Here is a 25530-nt window from a genome sequence, read left to right on the forward strand (position 1 = left end):
ACATAATTCCAATGTTATGGGTACAGTACAGAACAAACAATGCAATGTCATATTTGCCCAAATGACTATAGTAATGTTTGTCCAGTGCAATGTGATATTTGTCCAACAAACAATGCAAGTTGAAAGTAGTAATGTTTGTTCGCTTTTACCACATGAATTATGTTTGTTCGATTTTTTTTAATGCCATGATTTTGTCCAAAACAAAGCAAAAAAAAGCCCACAGAAGAAACAAATGGCGGTGACTATAATGCACTTTGAAGGGGAATTGATTACTTCATAAAAATGCACAAACGGTGAAAAATTGCACAAAAAATAAAAACAACCATACAACAGACCATTAAAAACACAGATTATTGATATTCAATTTTTTTTTTTTGTTCAGCAAAACAAAAAACTGTATTGATGGAAAAGCACATACAAGGTGTCAATGATACATCAACAAAGAGGAGGTTGGAGACCAACGAAGAGAAACAAAAACAGAAGGAAAACAATAACAATGTAACTCCAAGCCCATCCTCACAAAACCACATAATAGGGCAACCAGATGAAACTCCAAGGCAGCATGAACAAACTTCAGACCATACAGCCACCATTGAGACTTGAGCCTGAACCTTCAACCTCCATTGAGACTTGAGCCTGATCCTTCAACCTCCAAAAAAAAAAAATTAGTACAGCAGCAGACCAACAATTACAACAAGGCCCGCAGCAGACCTCCAATAACTTTCCCCAATCCAACAGCAGACTTCCAATACAGCACACCAAAACATCATTCAAACAATTGCAAAAAGGCCAATATGCAGCAGCAGACTGAAGCCTATTCGTTGATCCCATATAGCAGCAGCAGAGTACATATATAGCAGAGCAGATTTGAAGCACAGCAGAGCAGCAACCAGAAATGAGCATGCTTGACCCCATAAACTAAGCCAGAGCAACAAGCCAAAAATAAGGCAAAGCATAGCAACATTGAAGCACAGCAGAGCAAAAGTAGCCACCAAGAAGATATGGTAATACCACAGACTGACCAAAATCCTGCATACCACAGCTTGACCAAACTCCTGCACCCCAGTTTCAAAAAACACCAAACACCACCCCCTAAATGAGACTTTGATACTATCCAGAATACAATATATGTCGTCCACTGAATACTGTAGGCCTCTATAACTTTGCTTACAGCAAAGTGCAACCCTCACTTTCACCATCTCAGCCAATTCAGGGCCATCAACAATCTTATCATTAAAAAGGCAATCATTCCTACCTTTCCAAATCATTCCTAGGTGTGCAATACAAAAGAATACATATATAAACTAGCCTAGGATTTGGGGAACAGAACGCCTAGAACACCCCACTCTGATTGAGCATCTGCCAGCATGGCTTGGGCTTGGTCCAACTCAGCTTTAGTTGTCTGAATGGATGCAGAACGATGTCTAATTTGGGAGAGCATCATCCTTGCTTCTTGATTAAGCTGGTCGTGTTGCTGCTGCAGATGAGCCTTTCTTTGCCGGACAGAGGCAAGTTCTGCCATGAGTTTGGCTTCCTCAAGTTCAAGTGCTGAGTGTTGCTGAAGAATGGCTGCAGAGGTCTGCTGGCTGAGTTTGAGTGAAGTAGATATGGTGTGGGCTTCGTTTAGGAAATCCTTATTGGTTTGAATATCCTTCGAGCAAGTCTGAACCATCTCTGAAAGGGTTGGCCATTCTGTGATGATCTTGGCCAATTGCTTTAGTTGAATGGGGTTGAAAGGATTAGGGGAGAGGTTTACAACAGCAGAAAGACAGGCCAAGGTTTCATCAGGTTTGTGGAGAATGATTTCTTCAACTGGGGTGTTAATGAGGTTGATGAAGGTGGTTAAGGTTTGTTGAGTTTCAGCATCAAACAGATGTAGCCTTTGAGGCAATGGGGATATTTCGTCTAGATCTTGTTGAAGAATAGAAACTTCGGCCCAAATATCCTGGCATGGACCGACGGCCTGTGAACATTAATAGTTTGGTGAGAATATATGCTTGCAAGTAATAAAGAGTAAATAGGATGAGGTTGGAAATGGTAGTACCTGTCCTGATAACGTGCACGCAGACGGTTGGCCTTGTTCAGCTGTGGTTGTCGCATGAGGACGAGTTGTTTCTGGTACTGATGAGATGGCAGCATCAGCGCCTTGAGGGTGTTTCTCTGGTTCTGCTAGCAGGGGAAAGTCATGAGGACCTTCAAGTTCTGTCTCGCCCATTGGTCGTGGAGATGAGTCCTGTATTATGTCCATCCCTGTAAATTGGAGAACAATACCAGTTACTTAAAGAGAAGTTTTTTTTTCCCAAACGAACAGTAACATTTGTATTTCTATTTACCTTGGTTGTGGTGAACTTCTGGTTGAGGGGATTTTGTGTTGTCATCTGTTGGAGAGGATTGGCTGTTGATTGAAATGTCAAATTCAATCCTCTGAGATTCTTTGTTTGACGTTTGGGAATTGGAGGGGTTGGATGGTGATGGTTGAGGGCTAGAGACAGAAGGGACAATGTGTTGAGGAGAAGTGGAAGGATGTTGTGATGCAGACTGTGTGGATTGCTGTGGCAAAGACTGTGAAGCAGGTTGTAAGGGAGTTTGTTGCGATGCTTCAGGTGGTGGTGGAGTTGGTTGTACAGTGGGTTCTGTGGGTACATTACTGATTGGACTGGGAATTTGATGAATGTGTTGAGGAGAAGTGGAAGCATCGTCATCATCAGCAGCAGCAAGGAGTAATCTCCTTCTTTTTCTCTGCACAAAAGTAAGTGATCAGTCGGGCGTGAATGCAAATTCAGATGCTGTAAATATGTAAAGTGAAGGCTTACTTGGTAGAGCTGCCCTGAAGGATTTGATGTTGTTTCGCCAACCATTTGGCTGAGAGGGATATCCCACTCACTTAGGTCTGTGCTTAGAGCAGGAGCAGTGGAAGGCTCTTCTCTCTTCTTCGCCGTGACCTCTGTCTCAGCAGGGGTACGGGTGGTAGCTCCTCTCTGTGCTTGTGTCTGCGCGGCTGCGAAAGAGTCTGCCATTAATTTCGGAACTGAGGGGGTGTTTGTCTGAGTAGTTGCATCCATTGGATCCTTGCCTTTACGTTGGTCCCTAACCAATGGTTCAGCAGCAGGCACAATTTTGGCTGTCAAGGGTTAAACAAGTTAGTGTTGTAGAGAAAAAAACAAAACAAATTGCATGACACAGTCAGGGATATGAAGTATATGAAGGAAGGATACCTGTAGCCTTAAGCTTGGAAGGCGAGGATATGCGGCCCTGAATATGAATACAAGTATCGTTAAGGCAGCTTTCAAGTGGCTTGCAGAAAATAATGGCAGTCATAAGTCCCCACCAATGGTCAAAAGCAGCCGAGCAGTCCGAAGCAGGTTTGAAGAAGAAGGGGCCAAAATCTTGGAAAAGTTTGGTGTTCTCTGTCAGAATGGATTCAGCTTGTGTAGGATCTTTCAAGTGGATTCTGGATCCAATCTCCTCATGGATGGTTGGGTGGAAATAAGGATAAGGGATAGCCTGGGAAAGACCAAATTGCCTGGACCATTGATTGGGACAGTATGTCTCAAAACTGCAGCTGGATAGCTTGGCGGAGGATATGGAACAGCCAACCAAGACATGTCTACAGGTGAGAATGTGTCTCCAACTCTCATTTTGTTCTTGGACTTGCTCATTGTGTAAATCAGAAGGGTCTGTGAAGAGGAAGCGAAGTCTACTGGAGGAGAATTCAAAGTTTTGAAATGGCATGTACAGGTTGGAAGGTCTCTGGGAAGGAAGGTTGTAAAACATGGTAAGATGATTTGTGAAAGTGAGTTTTGAATGGCTGTTATAAGTGAGCAGTTGCTCAGCATAGGAGTGGCAAACAGGTTTCAAGGTGTTAGGTGGTGGGGGTCGTGCCTCAGGGAAATAGGCATACAACCAGGCCTGGAAGAGCCAGAAGGGGCCACCACAGTTGCCAGAAATCTTCTTGTCGACAAAGGAAAATAGGGCCTTGTAAAGGGTGGCAAGAAGATAAGGGGCTAAAGCCATAAGTTGGCCGTCTTGCATACACAAGGCAAGGGGGAGGTATTCTTTCGTGATCTTGTACCCAGGGACACAAAAAAGAAACTCACAAAGCCAAAGTAAGTAAAAAGCAGTTCTTTCTTTGTCATCGACAGGGGAACCACGCTTGCCTTGGTATTTTTTGGCAAATTCTGTATAGCACATGTCAGTGTTTAAAGTAAATGTCACTTTTGGAGGCTCAAGGAGAGCATGAATTGGATTGCCCAAGATTGGCAGACCAGTCAAGTGAGCTACATCTAAGATGGTAGGGGAAATCATACCAAAATTGAGGAGTAGGGAGTTACTAGACTGCGACCAAAAGCATGCAGCAGCAGCAATCAGCCCTTTCTCCACGTCATAAATTTTAGTCGACAGTCTAATTGCTTCAGCAATGCCCTGGTGCTTCCATACTTCGGCGTCGTGACCTTCAATTCTCCTGGCCCAGCTTCGCCAATCAGAGTCTGGTGACCTCCACCCTCTGAGTGGGTTTTTGCTGACATTCCAGTTAGTCCACTTGAGTCCAGCTTGGTTGAGAAGAAGGTTCTCACCATTACCAAGGGGATAGTATGGAGCTAGCTCGTCTGGGAAGTAAGACGCGAAGGTAGGGCCTAGAGTAGCCTTAGCGACAGAGCTTGGGCTGGGCAATAGGGTTGCAGCAAATTTTAGAGGAGCGATAAGTGCTCTGATAGGGTCTGGAAAGCGGAGTAGGTCTTCATTGTTCTCCTCAGATGGAGATGGTTGAGATTTTTTCGGTGCCATGGCTTAGGGTTTTGTGGTGCTCTGGTTTTGAACGGCAATGGTTGAGAAGAAGGAGTACAGTCTGGGGAGTTCGAATCAGAGGGAAATGAAGTGGTTTGAAGTTGAAAGGGTGGGTCTTTTATAGCTTATGATGGGGCCAGTATATTTAAAAGCTCTTATATTGGGCTGTACTTTATGCTTGTTTTGGGCCCAAACAATGGCCCCCTCGTTGAAGTTAAATATCATATGACTTGGACCCCCATGACCCCCTCTCTCTCTGATTGGCCACTTTTTTTTTTTTTTTTCAATTTCTTATTTTTTTTCCTTCTCCAAACAGCAGCCCCCACGTGTGTGTGTGTGTGTGGGGGGGGGGTGGTGGTGATTGGGGGGGTCTCAATCACTTCCGCAATATTTAACTTGAACATGGGGGCCATTGTTTGCACCAAGTTTTGCCAGTCTCTGTCGACAGATGGTCCACTTAATCGAGGGCATGTGGCCAAGTCTGAAGGAATGTCCACGACCTGAAAGTGGGCTCTCTGCATGTGGGTCACCTAGAAGTGATAGGGGAAGTTTTTACCACCAGTCACGGAGTTAGCGGGCACACTTTCAGGAGGAAGCATGAGACAAAGCAGGAGCCTTGCTCTGTCGACAGAAGTTTAAAACAGTTGGTGGCCATGAAATAAACACAAGAAAAGGGAGCTCGACAGATAGAAGTGGAGGTTTAGTATTGATATCCGTATACTGTTTTTGTGGCCCATCATTGCATGATCCTACACGTCTACACCATAACTGCCACTGTAACTGCCCCGACTTCGAATCTTCAAGTCCACTCTGCCAAATATTGACTCTTCCCTGTCGACCTTCCTTTTCACCATTGTGGGGCATGTCCCTCATCATTATGAGACAAAAATCGACAGAATATTGTCCACTAAACACAACCACAGTCCTTGCAAACTGGGTCAATGAACCGCAACACTTGGCCACTCACAGTTACTGCCCCTGACTATGAATCATCAAACTCTGCCAAATATTGAATTTTCCCTGTAATTTAATCAAAATATATTCAATGTCGGTAAACTTGAAAATACGTTTGAAATAACCTTTTTCTGTATTGTAATGACTTAAACACAATTGTTGTCCTACATTTTACGTAACGAAAATACACAACTTGTTTATATCAAAAACAAAATATACATCTCGGGTTTATAATCCAAAAAATGGGAACTACTTTTTTTTAAAAAAAAGTTCACTCATATTTTCACCTACATTCTGATTGGATATTAGATTAAAAATTCCTCTTTGCACCTATTTTTCCCACATCCTCCCAACAGCTGCTCCATTCAACTAACATTGAATCTTGCATGCCACCTGACTTACACGCTGGAGCAGTTACTGGCAGTGCTCATGGATTTAGTGGCCACCCTCCAACAGGAAACATGAACGAATTGGGAGTCTGTATCTGTCGAGGAAAGGCTAAAAGGACCTGGGCACAGGTGGTAACTTCAATTATATGCACTTCGACAGGTGGCAACTTACTTTCTACATTGTAACTTCTGTGTAGTTTTTTCCCTTCTACTTTCTACTTTGTTACAAACAACACAACAAAACAACAACTTACTTTCTACTTTCTACTTTCTACTTTGTTACTTTCTACTTTGTTACCATCACTTCATCGAAAGAAGTCTTCATCCATTTCAGGCATTTGAACCAATACCACAATTGCTTGATTTTCTTCTTGAACTTGTCAACTTTAAATTACTGCTTCGTTGCTGTCCATATAGGCCCACCATAATTTTACTAACAATAAACCCATAGTAAACATTAAATAATTTCACAACTCCTGTTCGTAACTCGTAATTCATATACCGATCGGCATGGAGATAAAGTAACGAGTTCGTTGGGTTACTTTCTCCAAGTAACACCCAAAATTAACTGCCACTTGGATTATATACAAAATGCATGTGCTGGTATGTAATTTTGCAAACCCACTTGGACAAAATTCGTATTTTACTCGAAATATAATACTAATTTACAGACACAAGTCATAACAAATCAATACGAAGCGAAACACATCGTTAGTTGATAAACCACACCGCAAAAAAACCCTTCAGTTAGATCCAACCAAATATGGAACAGAAACAAGCAACCCGCAATAGGAATCTTGGAATACAGACATAAGCCAATTTCCCACCCAAAACAACACACAGACAACCCATATATATCTCACCTCACCTTCAGTTAGTTTTGAAAATGACAAGTCACTGCAAACACAAATGACAACATCACTCTAAACAATATGGGAAATTTACAACTCGTGGCCTTGTACATAAGTAACGTTGTGCCATTTCCTGGCATTGTACATAACCAATTATTTACACGTTACGTACAGCAATCCGTGCAAAATGAAAACTACATACATTATTTCCATGTGTTTTCAATAGCTAAGGGAATAAGTAAATCATACAAATTATACAATTACCTGATTCACCTCATCAATTGTGTTCGAATCATTTTTCCACACTGCTGCTTCAACACTACCGTATTGGCCCACAGGCTGCTTGGAATCAGGAGAAACATCAAAAAATAGTCGCCGTTGCTTAATGTGCGGTGTACTTGGATCCACCAACCCAGTTTTGCAGCGAACGGGCAATGACTCCGCATTGTACTCACGGTCAGTTATGTGGGGTGTATCTGCATCTGAGTTATTACCCACTGTTCGGCTAAACCGAACCTTAGGACACGTTCGCTTTGTGTGCCCAATGCATTTGCAATTCCCACATTTTCTTGGTCTTCGACAGTTGGACGAGGCCCGTCCTGGGTTCCCTTTTGTCTTCACAACATCAGGATCTTCTACTCCAAATTGTCGACGGAATGAATGTTTCCCTTTGTCTCCATTCCCACCGTTCAAATTCCTCTCATATAACTCCTTCATCCGGGTCGTCATCGGAAGACATGCATCCCTAGCATCCTTGAAACCTTCCGTTGATTGCGAGGCATAGAAACACATTTCGTTGTAGGAAGAACACAATATCCCATACCGGGCCGTCTGTGTTGTAGTGCTATCAATTGAGGGTTGAGGCCATTGCTGGCCATCCTTGCTTGCAGCCCTTGTCCATCTATGCAGCACACAAGTTGGGGGAATTTGCGTTAAATTTTCAGCTTTCATAACACATATCATGTGGCAGCAAGGTAGCCCCAACGACTCAAACTTCATGCAAGAACATCTCATTGCAGCATCCATTGGACTGTGTGTTACTATCCATGATCTGTCCTTCACTCTGTACTTATGAATATAGTAGCATTTCTGACCATCCGGCAAAGGGAACACATCCTTCACATTCAACTTCCCCTCTTCTAAGATTTCATCACGGAACATTCTAAATATATTTCGGGTGAATAGCTCAGCTCCATGTCTCTCTATATCTCGCAATGGAGTAATCAATACCGGAAAAGTGTTATTTGTTTCAGCATCATCTCCAGCCTCGTTATACCTTATCCTTGCAAGAGCCCGATCATAGTGCCTAACAAATTCATATAGCTTCAATTTGTGTTGGAGGAAGGGATTGAAATAAGCATTCATACACTCCGAGCGCTGAGTGCTCTTCATCCCAGCAAAGAAATGTCCACGCATATATGCCTCAGCCCACATATGACGCTTCTCATATGTCTCCAACACCCAACTGTTGGTTTGAAGTCCAAATTCTTCGACCATTGTCGTCCAGCCATGCTCAAACTTTGTCTCATCCGTTTCCATGTCCATGCACTGCTTGAAAGCATGTGCAAAGCCACTTATGTGAACATTTGAAACAGCATTTTTCCCAAGATGCCAATTACATAATCGATGTCTTGCATCTGGAAATACTCTTCTGATTGCCTCTCGCATCGACTTATCCCCATCTGTCAGTACGGACACAGGTGCTTTATTGCCCATCGCCTCCATAAATGTTTCCAAAACCCATGTGTATGTCTCAATTGTCTCATTAGCTAGCAAAACACATGCAAATATCGTGGTCCTAAAGTGGCTAGTCACACCAGCCAACATGACAAACGGTTTCTTGTATGCATTGGTTCTGTAAGTTGAGTCAAATATCAACACATCACCAAACTTTGCGTAGTCGGCCCGCGATTTCGAATCTGCCCAGAACAGATTTTGTAACTTGTTATCGTTACACACATCATACTTGTAAAAAAAACGTGCATCAACATCAAGTTTTGCGCATAGGTAAACCAACGCACCCTGCGCATCACCATCCTCAACTTCTGCTCTACGTTCGGCTTGAATATGGTTGTGCAGATCCGTGCGGATGAAACCAACATTCTCATAAGACCCGGACTGATTTACCATATAGTCCATGATTTGGCTAGTCTTCACACCGACATTGCGCATAGCCATTGCTTGAGCTTTGTCACCGCTGTTTAAACTGCGATGTGACCTCAGATACATCACACAGTGTTGTTCCGCCAATTCATGGTTGTGGTCTGCGACGAAGTGAGTCACAACATACTTTCCCCCTTCACCAGCATCCGCATCGTACCGTATGCGAAATTGGGCTTTGCAACCTACTCTTGTTAGTGCCTTGGGAGCTCTACTCTTCTCAGCAACACGGTCCAAGTATTTTGGTAATCTCTGACCTTCCCTTGAACACAACCACAGCCTACTAACGACCTTTCCCTCTTTATTTGTGTTAAATCTGGATTTTCGTATACTAAATCCCTTCGCTTTAGCATACGCATTGTAGAAATCTTCTCCATCTTCGACCGAATCAAATTTCTGTTCCAGAATAGCACGTTCAACATCACCAACCATGTCATTGCGATGAGCATCGTCAACCATTTCTTTTTTCACATCGGCTCCGCCATCTTCAACGTTCATGTTGGTTGCTTCTTCATTGCTCGGACCAGCTTCGCAACCATGATCAGGTTCTGCCCGACTTTCATTCATCAAACGGATGTCATCTGCTTCATTTGGAATGTCATAACCATCACCTTCCCTTTTAACTTCCGCTGGGGCCATACTGCACATGACATTACTACCAACAATTACTTGATGACCGAAAATTGTTAACACAAACACAAACATGACATTTTCACACGGGTTACCTGTTTGTGCAAACACAAACACTCGCTTGAGAAACAGAAAGAGAAAGGTTAGCTGCCAATGGAGGGGTTTCCGTTGGAGCGAAGCGTAGAGCGGTTGAAGTTAGGATGGGGGTTTAGTTGAGGGAAAATAGCTGAAGTGAACGGGCCAGAGAGACAGAGAGGGAGACAGAGAGAGGGACACAGCTCCATACCTCATATCTAGTTCGAGAGAAGGGCTTCACTTCAGCAATGGAACCAACACAGCCTTCTAGTTACGTTGTTGTTGGAAATCGCCCGTTATACTGTTCCCTACAGAGCTTCGTCAATGGAACGAACCCAACAGGGGCTTCTCCCTGTAATGGAAATCAACGGTTACACTGACTCAACCTTACACACAGAGGAGAACAGAGAGAGATAGAGACGAAATACAGAGAGTGAGTGGGATGCAATCATGCAAATACAAGCATTAACCGGTTGCCCCGGTTTCAACTTTTTCAGGATTAAACAATTCAATGGTCTTGATCAATTATTGTAATCTAACGGCTAACAATTGGGTTGCATATGGTGTGCAACCTTAAGGGGGTTGCACACTTAAGCATGACCCTTTTATGTATTATGCGATTGGTGTATTTTTCCATTTATTATTTGTCAAACTATATAAGTGAGATTTGAAAGATCATTTTATATTCTATCTGAGGTGCTGAAATTTTACACAAATCAAACTCTACTGTTTTTTAATTTTTTATTTTATTTTATCAGATGACAAATATTAAATAAATAGATCAGTTGACTACTAGTTAGATAAACGATTCTCTCTATGCAGGAGAGAGACATTGTTTGGAAAAAGCTAAAAATTGGTTTTTTGGGTTAAAATTCACAAAAAAAATAAAATATGTTAAAATAGTCAATAAAATTAAGGCTTGGTTTGGCATCTACTATATAATCTATCTTTTTATCTTTTTTCCATCACATCACCTCTCTACTTTTCTGCACATCTTTTCGTAAAAAGATAAAAAGTGCACTTTTTTAGGACATCTCAAACCAACCATCAAATCAAACTCATAATTATTTCATTTTTTCTTTCACAAACATCACATCTGACTATAAAAAAAAATCTAATCATCTTTTCAAACATAAAAATTTTATCCTACTAAAATAGCCAACTTCCCAAACAAGGCCATAGAGTTCTCACTCCTAATAACATACATACGCTGTGAACAGTGTTGATTGTAATAACTAAAGATTAATACACACGCATATACACCAATCAGTTGTTGAAATGTTTCTTGAAGCTTGTCATGTGCATCTTTGTCACCCTTCTTTTTTATTTTTTATTATTATTATTTTTTTGGCTTATATAGTAAGCCTAGATTTAAATCTCTCACCAAAGCAAAGTTTTGAACCTCCAAAAACCCTCCCTTTTTTTCTCCTTCCGTCTCTCTCCCTCTCTCTCTCATGGACAATTTTTTCTTGTTATTGTATGTCATACCAATCTCCTTCCTCTTATTCAAGCTATTCAAGATTGTAGATCAAAAGAGACACCAATCATGCTACATATTGGACTACCAATGCTACAAGCCAAGTGATGACAGAAAGCTCAACACTGAGTTCTCTGGGGAAATCATGAAGCGAAACAAAAACCTAGGCCTCAACGAATACAAATTCCTCTTAAAAGCCATTGTCAGCTCAGGCATTGGAGAACAAACTTACGGACCGAGAATGGTTTTTCTCGGACGAGAAATCTGTCCACCATATGAAGATGGGATCTCCGAAATGGACGAATTCTTCGTGGACAGCATCGACAAGGTCTTGACGAGATCAAATGTTTCTCCCTCGGAGATCGATGTTCTCGTTTTAAATGTGTCGATGCTGTCTTCAGTCCCTTCTTTAGGTGCTCGAATCATCAATCGATACAAGACGAGAGAGGACATCAAGGTCTACAATCTCACTGGTATGGGTTGTAGCGCGAGCCTAATATCAATCAATATTATCGAAAACATATTCAAGACTCGCAAGAATTTGAATGCTCTTGTTGTGGCATCCGAGTCATTGACTCCCAACTGGTACCCCGGCAATGACCGATCGATGATACTGGCAAATTGCTTGTTTAGGTCAGGTGGGTGTGCTATACTCTTGACTAACAAACTGAGTTTACAACACAGAGCCATGTTTAAACTCAAGTGCTTGGTTCGAACCCACCACGGCTCGAGGGATGAGGCCTATGGTTGTTGCATGCAGAAAGAAGACGAACAAGGTCGAATAGGGTTTTACTTGGGTAAGACCCTTCCAAAGGCGGCCACACGAGCTTTCATAGACAATCTCAAAGAAATTTCACCCAAAATATTGCCTCTTCAAGAGCTGCTTCGGTTCACAATAGCCTCATTTCGACGAAGAATGAGTCAAAACCCTAGTAAAACCGGAGGAGGTATACCGGTGATCAATTTAAAGACAGGTGTGGATCATTTTTGCATACACACTGGAGGGAAGGCGGTGATCGATGGGATAGGACAGAGCTTGAGTCTGAGTGAGTATGATCTTGAGCCGTCGAGGATGACACTTCATCGGTTTGGTAACACATCGGCTAGTAGCCTTTGGTATGTGTTGGGGTACACGGAGGCTAAGGAGAGGCTCAAGAAAGGTGATACGGTGTTTATGATTAGTTTTGGGGCTGGTTTTAAGTGTAATAGTTGTTTGTGGGAGGTGATGAGAGATTTGGGAGACAGAAATGCATGGGATGACTGTATTGATAGCTACCCACCAGGAACCCTAGCCAACCCTTTCATGGAGAAGTATGGTTGGATCAACAATGAAGATCCTAGCACCTTCAAACTTCCAGGATAAAAAGGTCACAAAGCTTCATGGTCAGTTTTTTTTTTTTTTTAATCATCAAAATTCAAAACTCTATTGCTCCTTGTATTAATAGCGCCTTTTCTTCTTTTTTTTTTTTTTTTTTTTTTTTTTTTTTGGAAGCCAATGATCTACCCATAAGTAATAAGGTGTGCCACGTAGTTGCGGGAAATGTTTATTATTTTTATTTTTAGTTTTACATGTTTTCCTCGAGATTGATGATAGTGGTATTGGTTACTTATTTTGTCATCACTCAAGAAAGGATCGTTTGAGATGATCTAAATAAGTGTATTTTTTGTCTTTTTATGAAAAGATATATAAAAAAGTAGAGAGGTGATATGATGGAAATTAGGGGTGCAACTCGGGCGGGTTCGGTCGGGTTGGGGGTCTGCCCAAGCCCGACTCGAATTGTATTTGGCAGTGCCCAAGCCCGCCCAAGCCCGACCATGAACCCGAGCATTGCTGCCCAAGCCCGGCCCGAGCTTTGTATTTTGAGCTCGGGTTAGCCCGAATTGCCCGAATTGCCCGAATTACCCGAATTGCCCGAGTCCAGAAACATGTAGGTAGATCTAAGGGTAGACATAAAAGATGCTAATCTAATGGTAGAAGACTAACAAAAAAAAAATAAAAAATAAAAATTAAGACTAACTCTTTTACTTAATAGAAGACTAACCAAAAAAAAAATAAAAATTAAGACTAACTCTTTTACTTAATTTATATATATTATATAATTTATATAATATATTAAATTCAATTCGGGTTCGGGTTGCTCGGGTTGGCCATTGGTTCTGCCCAAGCCCGGCCCGAATTGCAATTCGGGCATCAAAATTTTGCCCAAGCCCGTCCAGATTGCAAGATATAGTTGCCCAAGCCCTAAAAAAACTCGGGCTGGGCTCGGGTTGCTCGGGTTAAGCCCGCCCGAGTTGCACCCCTAATGGAAATAAGATAAAAAGATAAAAATATTAATTATATAGGGGATGCCAAACCACTCCTTATCTTTTTTTACTAGAATTCTCTACGTTATTGAATAAATAAATAGATGGATTTGATTTATTTTTTTATAGATAATGGACATTTATAAGCTTAGAAGATAAATAAATTTAATCATTAAAATAGGCTACATAGCAAACTAAGGAAAAAATTATTAAGTATTTCCAAGTCCATAACAATTAAAATTTAACAATTTTTACATTGTCTATTAAATTATCAACAAATGCAAAAATGTTGGGTCCTTTTATCTAAACTAATAACCATCAGGGAAAGTCTATAGTACATTTTGTTCAAAAAATGTACGGTACATAAAAAATCAATGGTTAGGATTGAGCCACATCATTAAAAGTGACCTGCTAAACAGGTCACTTTTTATAATTATGAGTTAAAATCATATTTTTTCATAACTATAATCAAATTGATCATAACTTAGTTATAACCACATCTCATAACCAATACCATTTTGTTCATAACTAATATCACATATTTCATAATCATAATCACATATCTCATAACCAACACCACTTTAAACATAACAAATATCACATGTCGCATAACCATTGATCACATATCTCATAACTACTATCCACATAAATCATAACCACATCTCATAACTAGTCCCATTGAGTCATAACCAACATCACATATCTCATAACCAGTAGTCACATATCTCGTAGCCAATACCTTTTTGGCATAACCAACATCACATATCTCATAACCACTAATCACATATCTTATAATTAACACATTTTTACTCATAACCACACCACTTTGATCATAACCAACATCACATATCTCATAACTACTAGTTACATATCTAATAACCAACATCACATATCTCATAACCACTAGTTACATAACCAATATCTTATAACTCATAACCATTAATACATATAGCATAACCTCATCCTTTGACACCACTTTGCTCATAATCATTACCCACATATCTCATAACCACTAACACATATAGCATAACTAAACACCTTTTGACATCACTTTGCTCATAACAATTACCCACATATCTCATAACCACTAACACATATACCCACATATCTCATAACCACTAACACATATAGCATAACCAAATACCCTTTGACACCACTGTGCTTGTAACCATTACACACATATTTCATAACCACTAACACATATAGCATAATCAAACACCTTTTGACACCGCTTTGCTTATAACCATTACCCACATATCTCATAACCACTAACACATATAGCATAACCAAACACTCTTTGACACCACTTTACTCATAACCATTACCCACATATCTCATAACCAACATCACATATATCATAACTACTAATCACATATCTCATAACCAAACACCCTTTGACTTGTAACTATACCATTCTGCTCATAACCAAAATCGCATATCTTATAATCACTAATCATATATCTCATTACCTTTACCCACATATGTTATAACCATATCTCATAACCAGCACCCTTTGTTTCATAATCAATATCACATATATCATAACCACTAATCATATATCTCATAACCACTACCCACATATAGGGGTGTAAATTTGGCCCACGAGCTCGCGGCACACCCCAAGTCTACTCGTGTCCTAGATAGGCCCAACTAGGCTCGAGGCTAAACCCAACCTAAGATATGTGTTCTAGAGCCCGGCCCGACCCTGGTGTGTTATGGAGTGTGACCCATCTCGTGAGCTCGTCCCGAAATTTTCTTCCCCATCTGGCTCGACCCGACCCCAATGGTTCCCTACCCCCTTTGTCAGTGCAATGGTAAAAAATTTAAATCAAAACAATTTGAAAGAATCAAATAACCGTTAATTCCACCAACAATCAGTTTTTATTTTATTATATATATATATATATATATATATAAATTAACTCCTCCCTCCCAAGTCCTATAAATACCACCCCTCTCACATTTTATTTCTCACAAACAAATCTGTCTCTCAAACTCTCATTCTCTCTAAACTCTCAACTCTCTTAATTAATTTTGAAGTGTCATCCCTAAGTGACAATTGCAATTGATCACCTATCTCTATTTTAGATTTATTTTTAGTCATGGTATCTTCATTAAAGATAATAGAAATAATAATATACAAACGATATACTTTTTAAAATATCTATATACACTTATAGACATATATATATATATATATATATATATATATATAATTTAACTAAATTTTAATAAAAAATATGCTGATAAAAATTATCTATGACGTGATTTTATTTTGTTGCACTAAATAATTTTTCTCCTAAATTTTTTTCCCAACTTTTCTTCATTTTTTTCTCCACTCAATTTTCTTTCTCTTGATTTGTCCTAGTTGTGCCTGAGCTCTCTCTATTTCTTAATCAGACTTCTCTATTTCGCTGAATCATCGAACGACCATCGTTGATAGTTCTTCCTCACTGGATTCTTCTTCTCTATACTCTTGTGTCTCTGCAATAGATCCTTGAATGTGGGCTTTATTCACAAGGATTTGCACAATTATATTCAAGCCGAGCGCAAAATAGAAATGAAGGATGGTGACGCGGAGTGTGCTTTGGCTTACTTATGTGCAAAAGCTGATGCTAACCCTTACTTCTTTTACAAGTATGACAAGGATCAAGAGAACCGGCTTGGCAAATTGTTTTGGGCAGATTCAAGGTCTCGCCTAGACTATGCTGCATTTGGTGACGTGTTGGTCTTTGATATGACTTATAAAACGAATGCATATAACAAATCTTTTGTTATTTTCGTCGGGGTCAATAACCATTTTGAAACCACCATATTTGCATGCAACTTGCTTGTTGATGAGACAATTGTAACATACACATGGGTTTTGCAGAAGTTGTTAGAAACCATGGATAACAAAAGACCGGTGTCAGTGTTGATAGATGGGGATATGGCCATGCGTGAGGCAATACAAAAAGTCTTTCCAAATGCCAAGCATCGTCTATGTAATTGGCATATGCACAGAAATGCCAAGCGAAATGTTCGAGTCGATGGATTTGAAGGACATTTCAAGCATCTCATGGATCTTGATGCGAATGAGGTTGTATTTGAGGAAGCTTGGAGTAAGATGGTAAGAAAATATGGCCTTCAAAATAACAAGTGGGTATCAGACACCTACAACAACGAAGGCATGTGGGCTCAGTCATATTTGCGTGGTCATTTTTTTGCTGGAATGAAGAGCAGTCAGCGTTGTGAGGGTATGCATGCTTTTTTCAATGAGTGCCTCAAATGAAAACTGAAACTATTCGAATTTGTTAGATGTTTTGACATGGCCCTTTATCGATTACGGAACAAAGAAGCGGATGCCGAGGCAAAAACTGACAACAGTGATCCTTGTCTTACCACAACACTTCAGCCTCTAGAGAAACATGCAGCAACCATCTTTACCAGACGTTTGTTCTTAATGTTCCGTAATGAAATAATTGAGGAAGCATTGTTGATTTTTGATGGAAGGAAAGAGGAGTTCGATCATCGCATATACAAATTTTCAAAGTACACTGAATTTGGTTCCACATGGGAAGTGTCATACCATCCCGCAACTAGCATAATGAAATGTAGTTGCAAAAAGTTTGAGTTCTTTGGACTTCCTTGCAGCCACATGATTTCTATGATGAAATGCGAACACATGACTGAAATTCTCCCAAGTTGTGTGATGTATCGTTGGACAAAGCAAGCAAGAAAGGTTGGTGAACAACATTGCCAAGCCCAATTCTCTAGCACTCTCACACAGGAGACGCGTTTTGGGGTACTTTGCTCTTCTTTTACTGAAATGTGTTACTATGCCTCACAAACATCTGAAGGATTTGAAGAGGCTAGGAATGCATTTTTCACTATGACATGTCGGATGAAGCAGCTTTGCATGGCCAAGGGAACTAATGTTGATGAAGGAAAAAGTTCACTGCCGCCATTTGGGGTTGGGGATTCGAAAGTAGTGAACACGAAGGGGAATACTGGGGGATCCTACATGGCTAAACCTCGAAAGCCAAGGCGATGCCAGTGTTGCAGGTATACATTATATTGTGCTTTGTGTCTTAATTTTGTTATTGTGAGGTAGTGTTGACATTTTTGTTCTCTTTAATGATTGGTGATTTACTTGACAATGTAGGGTCGTCGGCCACACAAGGAGAACTTGCCCCCAAAACGATCATAAAACGGGACAAGTGGGTAGCAATTTGTTTGAGGAATAGGATGATTATGATCCAATTGGTACTCCCACCCCTTTTACACCGAAGCGTCCCAGGAATAATATTAGGCCATGTAAGACCCACCCTGTGAAGAGACGACTTTTTGTCACTAATGTGGATACGTCTCCAGTGCAGTTGAGCAAGGATGTTAATGACTTGCGTAGTTGCGATGCACAAGTCGTCCAAAATTCAGCGTTCATTGATGCGGATACGTCTCTAGGTGATTACTTTTATGGCATCTTTTCAGTTCAAATTATGTTCATTTTGCTTACATTTGCTTTGCAAATTTTTATGTGGCAGCTTAATTCTAATTTCTTGATATGCCAAGATAGATTTTAGCTAGAACATTTTGATGTCATAACTAATTATGATGTTTACAACTTGATTATGAAAATAAATAATTTACGAAAACAAAATGACAAAAGAGTGTGTAATGACCAATATATCAAAATTCAATTTGTTATGATTTGAATCATAAATTTCAAGTGAACAAACCTTAATGACAATTTAATTTGTTTTTGCAGGTGTTGCTATGGGTAATAGTTGCTATGATCGAGCAGGTGATATTGGAGCTAAACTAAGATTTTTTTTTAAAAAAAAAAATTTGAGGACTTAAATTTGTTAGTATTTTGTATAAATACTCTTAAACGATGGTTGATGGATATTTGTTTTGTTGTATGGACTTAAATCTGTTAGTATTTTGATGGATATTTGTTTTGTATAAATTTCTAGCAAAGGCTATGAAGCCATTTTGTTTAGTGTTTTCGCTCATTTTCGAAGCAAATGCGCAACAGCAAGTGCATATAGAAAATTGAATGCCATTATTCAATCGTCTTTTCCCATAAAATATTCTCTTGAAAATGGCCAAACCATCATTTTAGCTCTGACAATTCTTTGCACAGTAGCATTTGCCACCAAAACGTCAATTGGAACTAATTGGCAGCATGCCTTGTTATTGTCGACCTCTTGTTTACTTTTATCATCGATGTTCTATGATTCGAGAATTTTATTTTTTTCATCTTGAAGAGTTCAGTTGGTACACCCTTCTCAATCTAGGGTCTTGGCCTTTTACAGCAATGAAAAGGATAAAGAAAGGTGACAGGCCTTTTACAGCTTTTAAAATTTTTATAAATATAAACTGAAAACTAAAAACGAAATAGTTACCAAACATACCATAATATTGTAATCAAGTCACAAAGTTTTGTGATATAAAATAGAAAATACATAACTGCATCACTAATTGGCGTAACGAAATTGTTTAAAATTTTAGAAAATCACAAATGTCGTAACTAATTTCCAAAATTTCATAACATTAACAAAAAATTATGTAACTATCCACTAATTGGTGTAACAAAAATATCTAAATTTTTTAAATAATTTAATCACCAATCGGGATCTCTAATGATACAGATAAACACAGAATGTAATGACAATAATCAAATAATTTAATCCACGACTTATAGCCATGGAACAGAAAATGAGAGTTGGAGAAAATTAACCAATAGAGCGAAAGGAAAGGGAATATGAGTAAGAGAGACTGAACGGACTTGTCGTCTGTGAAAATAATGTCAAAGATGGTGTTGTTTCCGATAAGGAACATCGGAGATATCTACAGTGACAATAAGGAATGAGAGAGATGTTTGATAGATGAAGAGAGCTGAGATAGCAAAACAGTACAACAAAATCGTAATATTCATTTTCAACAGTTCTATAAGATATGTACAAATTGATAAAATCATAACTACGGCCAAAGATTTGTATATGTGTGAAAGTTTAGAGAGAATGAGAGTTTGAGAGACAAATTTGTTGTGAGAAATAAAATGTGAGAGGGGTGGTATTTATAGGACTTGGGAGGGAGGAGTTAATTTATATATATATAAATAAAAAAAATAAAATTGATTGTTGGTGGAATTAATGGTTATATGACTCTTTCAAATTGTTTTGATTTAAATTTTTGACCATTTCACTGACAAAGGGGGCAAGGAGCCATTGGGGTCAGGTCGAGCTAGATGGGAAAGAAAATTTCGAGGCGATCTCACGGGATGGGTCACACTCCATAACACACCAGGGTCGGGTCGGGCTCTAGAACACATAGCTCAGGGTCTTAGGTTGGGTTTAGACTCAAGCCTAGTTAGGCCTACCCAGGGCACGAGCGGACTTGGGGTGTGCCGCGAGCTCATGGGCTAAATTTATACCCTTATATGTGGGTAGTGGTTCTGAGATATATGATTAGTAGTTATGATATATGTGATATTGATTATGAAACAAAGGGTGCTAGTTATGAGATGTGGTTATAATATATGTGGATAAAGGTAATGAGATATATGATTAGTGATTGCGAGATATGTGATTTTGGTTATGAGCAGAGTGGTATAGTTATAAGTCAAAGGGTGTTTGGTTATGAGATATGTGATTAGTAGTTATGATATATGTAATGTTGGTTATGAGATATGTGGGTAATGGTTATGAGTAAAGTGGTGTCAAAGGGTGTTTGGTTATGCTATATGTGTTAGTGGTTATGAGATATGTGGGTAATGGTTATGAGCAAAGTGGTGTCAAATGGTGTTTGGTTATGCTATATGTGTTAGTGGTTATGAGATATGTGGCTAATGGTTACGAGCAAAGTGGTGTCAAAGGGTATTTGGTTATGCTATACATGTTAGTGGTTATGAGATATGTGGGTAATAGTTATGAGCAAAGTGGTGTCAAAAGGTGTTTGGTTATGAAATATGTGGGTAATGGTTATAAAATATGTGGGTAATGGTTATGAGTGGTTATGAGATATGTGGGTAATAGTTATGAGCAAAGTGGTGTCAAAAGGTGTTTGGTTATGCTATATGTGGGTAATGGTTATGAGATATGTGGGTAATGGTTATGAGTAAAGTGGTGCCAAAGGATGTTTGGTTATGGTATATGTGTTAGTGGTTATGAGATATGTGGATAATGGTTATGAGTGGTTATGAGATATGTAGGTAATGGTTATGAGCAAAGTGGTGTCAATGGGGGTTTGGTTATACTATATGTATTAGTGGTTATGAGATATGTGGGTAATGGTTATGAGTGGTTATGAGATATGTGGGTAATGGTTATGAGTAAAGTGGTGTCAAAGGGTGTTTGGTTATACTATATGTGTTAGTGGTTATGAGATATGTGGGTAATGGTTATGAGTGGTTATGAGATATGTGGGTAATGGTTATGAGCAAAGTGGTGTCAAAGGGTATTTGGTTATGCTACATGTGTTAGTGGTTATGAGATATGTGGGTAATAGTTATGAGTGGTTATGAGATATGTGAGTAATGGTTATGAGCAAAGTGGCGTCAAAGGGTATTTGGTTTTGCTATATGTGTTAGTAGTTATGAGATATGTGGGTAATGGTTATGAGTAAAGTGGTGTCAAAGGGTATTTGGTTATGCTATATGTGTTAGTGGTTATGAGATATGTGGGTAATGGTTATGAGCAAAGTGGTGTCAAAGGGTGTGGTTATGCTATATGTATTAATGGTTATGAGTTATAAGATATTGGTTATGTGACTAGTGGTTGTGAGATATGTGATGTTGGTTATTAGATATGTGACTAGTAGTTATGAGATATGTGATGTTGGTTATGATCAAAGTGATGTGGTTATGAGCAAAAAGGTGTTAATTATAAGATATGTGATTAGTGGTTATGAAATATGCGATATTGGTCATGACAAAAAGGTGTTGGTTACGAGATATATAACTAGTGGTTATGAGATATGTGATGTTGTGTTGGTTACGAGATATGTAACTAGTGGTTATGAGATATGTGATGTTGGTTATGACTCAAAGGGATTGGTTATGAGATATGGTTATGATGTATGTGGGTAGTAGTTATGAGATGTGTGATTAGTGGTTATGAGATATGTGATATTAGTTATGACAAAAAGGTGTTGGTTATGAGATATGTGACTAGTGGTTATGAGATATGTGATGTTGGTTATGACTCAAAGGGATTGGTTATGAGATGTGGTTATGAGATATGTGATCAATAGTTATGAGATATGTGATATTTGTTATGATCAAAGTGGTGTTGGTTATGAGATATGTGATTATGATTATGAAATATGTGATGTTAGTTATGACTAAAATGGTGTTGGTTATGAGATGTGGTTATGAAATATGTGATATTAGTTATGAACAAAATGGTGTTGGTTATGAGATGTAGTTATAGCTAAGTTATGATCAATTTGATTATAGTTATGAAGAAATATGATTTTAGCTCATAACTATATAAAGTGACCTGTTTAGCAGGTCACTTTTAATGACCTGGTTATGAAGTAATATGGTATAAGTAAATAATTGAATATAACTAAGTTATGAGTTAATATGGTGATAGTTATGACTAATATGACATAGGTTATGATATAAAATCATATAAGTTCATAACTAAATGTATAGTACACCTAAATGTACCATAGCATCACCCTTTTAGCCTGAGGCTAAAAAGTCTCGTTTGGGATGGACTTTTGACTTTTTGACTTTTGTGAGAGAAAAAATATAATAATTATCAATTGAATGTGATGTTTTGTCTTATTAGACTAAAAAGTCTATTTTATGTTTTTGTGACTAAAATAACCAAAAAAACCTCAGGCTTTCTCTTCCCAAACGAAAAAGGACTTGAATGCCATAACTAGGCCCAGCTGCCCTCGACAAAAGATGTGGTTCGTTGCATATGTTTCTAATAGATAAATAAAATTTTTCACCATATATATAAGTACATATATATGTATAATATAATATATAAATTATATCTATACATATAAAAAAAAATTTAAATATATAGAAGCAATTTTAAATAGGATAAAAAAGTTTTTTGGTGCAAAATAAAAAGAGAAAGCAAGATGAGATAATAATGAAATATGTATTTTTTATCACTACAAGAAAAACCACCTTTGGCGACTAAATTTTTAGTCGCCAAAAGTCCGTTTTTAGTCGCCAAAAGTCGACTTTTTACTTTTCCCGAATAATTTTTTTAGTCGCTGGTTTTGTCGCGTATAGATAGTCGGCAGAGGTATTGCCGACTAAAACTTTTTTAGTCGCCAAAAAGCAGCTCTTTCGCGACCAACATTTTAGTCGCCAATAGTGATTTACACTTTTCAAAATCATACATTTGGCGACAAATCCTTTAATCGCCAATACTCACTGAATCGCCGACTAATCCATTTAGTCGCCAAAATAAAGACTTTTGGCGACTAATAATTTTAGTCGCCAAAGGTGCTTCCGTGAAAAAAAAAAATTATCAACTTTTTTGCTTGTTCTAAGATTCGAACCACGGACCTTCTACTTTGTAGACCTTTACCAACACACTCCCTCCACTATGCCACCACAAGATCACATGAATATATATGCAATATATATTATTTATATAGTATATTGACCCGTATTAATTTAAAACTATATATATAAATATAATTATTTTTATTCAATATTAATTTATGTAAAAAATAAATTAATTATTAAAAAAAAAAGGGAGCCACTTTTGGCGACTAAAGTTTTTTTTAGTCACCAAAAACCTTACTTTTGGCTACTACCAATAATTTAGTCGCTAAAAAAATTAATTTCCGTCTAAAAATAACCACTTTCGGCGACTAAACTGATTTTTAGTCGCCAAAACCGCCACTTTTGCCGACTAAACTCAATTTTAGTCGCCAATTGTCCACTTTTAGCTACTAAAAATTTTTTAGTAGCCAAAAACCTTTACATTTGGCTACAACATTTTTTTTGTCGGTAAAACACCTACAATCGGCGACCAAACCATTTTTAAGTCGCCAAAGCCTATACTTTTGGCTACTAATCTTTTTTAGTCGCTAAAAACCTTCACCTTTGGCTACTAAAATTGTTTTAGTTGCTAAAACCCATGTAATCAGCGACTAATCTGATTTTTAGTCGCCAATAAGTACACATTTGGCTACTAAACTGTTTTAGTCGCCAAAAGTTTTCACTTTTTGCTACTAATTCAATTTTAGTCGCCAATTTTCCTACTTTCAGTGACGAAATTTATATTTTTGGTCGCCAAAACTACTTTTTGTTGTAGTGTATACTGGGGACATTTTATATATAAAATGAGATATATATTTTTAAAATGGGGCGATGCACCAATAAATCCTAAATCTTTATCTTATGACCCATTTGGTCCTATAGTTTATCTTATGATCCAATTAGTCCCAAGCTTATGTTAATGACAAAATAACCGGTATTACACTATGTTTTGCGCTTTTTAATAAGGGTAAATAAGGAAAATCCCAACGTGGTATTGACTGAAATGCCCAAAACTCTGTAGATGTTTGTTTTCCCTCCAAACACATCAACAACATCAAACATCAACAAAACATCAACAACATCAAACTTTAAAAAAACATCATCAAACATCAAACATTACAACATTAATCATCAACATGTGAACATCAAACATTCCGGTCCAACAACGTCAACAAAAATTTTGAATTTTGGAAATTGACCATAGAGGGCATATACATCAAACAAAAACATCAACAACATCAAACATTAACAAAACATCATCAAACTTCAAACATCACCGACATTAATCATCAACATATGAACATCAAACATTCCGGTCCAACAACATCAACAAAAAAAATTGAATTTCAGGGCCTAAGCGAACATCAAACATTATTCTTCAAACATTGAACATCTCTACTATCAAACATCAAAACATCAGGGCCTAATTAAACATCAAACATTGAACATCAAAACATTGTTCTTCAGACTCCCATTTCCTCTGTGGAATTTCTAGATGGATTGATAACTGAGATCTCGTGGCAAGGTTTGCTTACGGTTCATGACACAACAGAGAAATATACGAACCAAAATTCAAGAGAAACATATTAAGATTTGAATTAATTAATAATTAAGGATTTAATGTGTAAATTGAATATGACTAGTCCTATTTACCTCTGGATCTGGATGAGTTATATGATCTCTTGCAGTGAAGAATGGCGCTCTGGATCCCATCGTGTTGTTCGAGAAGCGAATCGTCTCTTCTGGAAGCTACCGGCGGTATGATTCCGACGGCTAACGCAGCCGATCAGCTCTTTCTGAGATGCTTGCACACCTCTCGAAGAGGCGCTTGTCGAGACATAGACGGCGGAGCAACTGTTGTCTGCGGTGGCTTGGGCCCACTAAAAGACTCCACAGTGCTACTCAAACTGCTCGAAGTCGGCCTCTAACAAACATCTTCTCTCTCTTTCGCCATTGATGAATAGTTGCACAGTGAGAGAGAGAAATCACACCCTCAAAAGAGTATTGATGTAAAAATAAATGAATCAAATCACACCCTAAAAAATCTGGCAATACATTAGGACTAAATGGTATACAAAAAAATTTATAGGACTAAATGGTTTAACTTTTTCCAGCATAGGATTTATGAGTAATCTTTCCTTTAAAATGTCATGACAAATCATATTTTTTACAGAAACAAAAAAGCTATGATCCTTTATAGTTTTGTGGTAGTTCCGGCCCTACACACATATTGCATTAGTTGCAAGGATGGATTTAGGGGTTGTGAGTGGAGGTGAGTGCACCCTCAAAAATTTTAAAAATATTATATATTATATTAAAAAATTTTAAATAATTAAAAATTATAAGAAATTATATTTTTAACATTTTTTTGATACTCTCATAATAATAATTCTGAATCCGTCC

The 25530-nt window shown here is 38.4% G+C and overlaps 5 protein-coding genes across 5 annotated transcripts; 3 read left to right on the forward strand and 2 right to left on the reverse strand.

Annotated features, from left to right (window-relative positions):
- Positions 1-364: 364 nt before the first annotated feature.
- LOC145807442 (uncharacterized) lies at positions 365-5524 on the reverse strand. The gene is made up of 5 exons (XM_082905639.1): positions 3216-5524; positions 2814-3121; positions 2334-2739; positions 2045-2250; positions 365-1963 (listed from the first exon to the last, which is right to left on the reverse strand). The coding sequence occupies exons 1-5, from the start codon at positions 4783-4785 to the stop codon at positions 1310-1312; spliced, it is 3144 nt and encodes a 1047-aa protein (XP_082761765.1). The 5' UTR covers positions 4786-5524; the 3' UTR covers positions 365-1309.
- Positions 5525-7038: 1514 nt separating this feature from the next.
- Positions 7039-10198, reverse strand: LOC114272431 (protein FAR1-RELATED SEQUENCE 5-like). Its single transcript, XM_082905640.1, has 2 exons — positions 10056-10198; positions 7039-9779 (listed from the first exon to the last, which is right to left on the reverse strand). Exons 1-2 carry the CDS (start codon positions 10058-10060, stop codon positions 7232-7234), a joined length of 2553 nt encoding a protein of 850 aa, XP_082761766.1. The 5' UTR covers positions 10061-10198; the 3' UTR covers positions 7039-7231.
- A 941-nt stretch (positions 10199-11139) lies between these two features.
- On the forward strand, positions 11140-12780 carry LOC114314320 (3-ketoacyl-CoA synthase 12). The gene has a single exon (XM_028260802.2). It carries the CDS (start codon positions 11299-11301, stop codon positions 12682-12684), a length of 1386 nt encoding a protein of 461 aa, XP_028116603.2. The 5' UTR covers positions 11140-11298; the 3' UTR covers positions 12685-12780.
- A 3405-nt stretch (positions 12781-16185) lies between these two features.
- Positions 16186-16896, forward strand: LOC145807074 (protein FAR1-RELATED SEQUENCE 5-like). Its single transcript, XM_082904995.1, has one exon. It carries the CDS (start codon positions 16186-16188, stop codon positions 16894-16896), a length of 711 nt encoding a protein of 236 aa, XP_082761121.1.
- Positions 16897-16932: 36 nt separating this feature from the next.
- Positions 16933-24904, forward strand: LOC145807075 (protein FAR1-RELATED SEQUENCE 3-like). Its single transcript, XM_082904996.1, has 5 exons — positions 16933-17669; positions 17770-17824; positions 17984-18068; positions 18373-18408; positions 24816-24904. Exons 1-5 carry the CDS (start codon positions 16933-16935, stop codon positions 24902-24904), a joined length of 1002 nt encoding a protein of 333 aa, XP_082761122.1.
- The last annotated feature ends 626 nt before the right edge of the window (positions 24905-25530 follow it).

The sequence above is a fragment of the Camellia sinensis genome, chromosome 14 (assembly GCF_055761805.1).
Source record: "Camellia sinensis isolate YWXY chromosome 14, ASM5576180v1, whole genome shotgun sequence".
In the NCBI taxonomy this organism is placed as follows: Eukaryota; Viridiplantae; Streptophyta; class Magnoliopsida; order Ericales; family Theaceae; genus Camellia; species Camellia sinensis.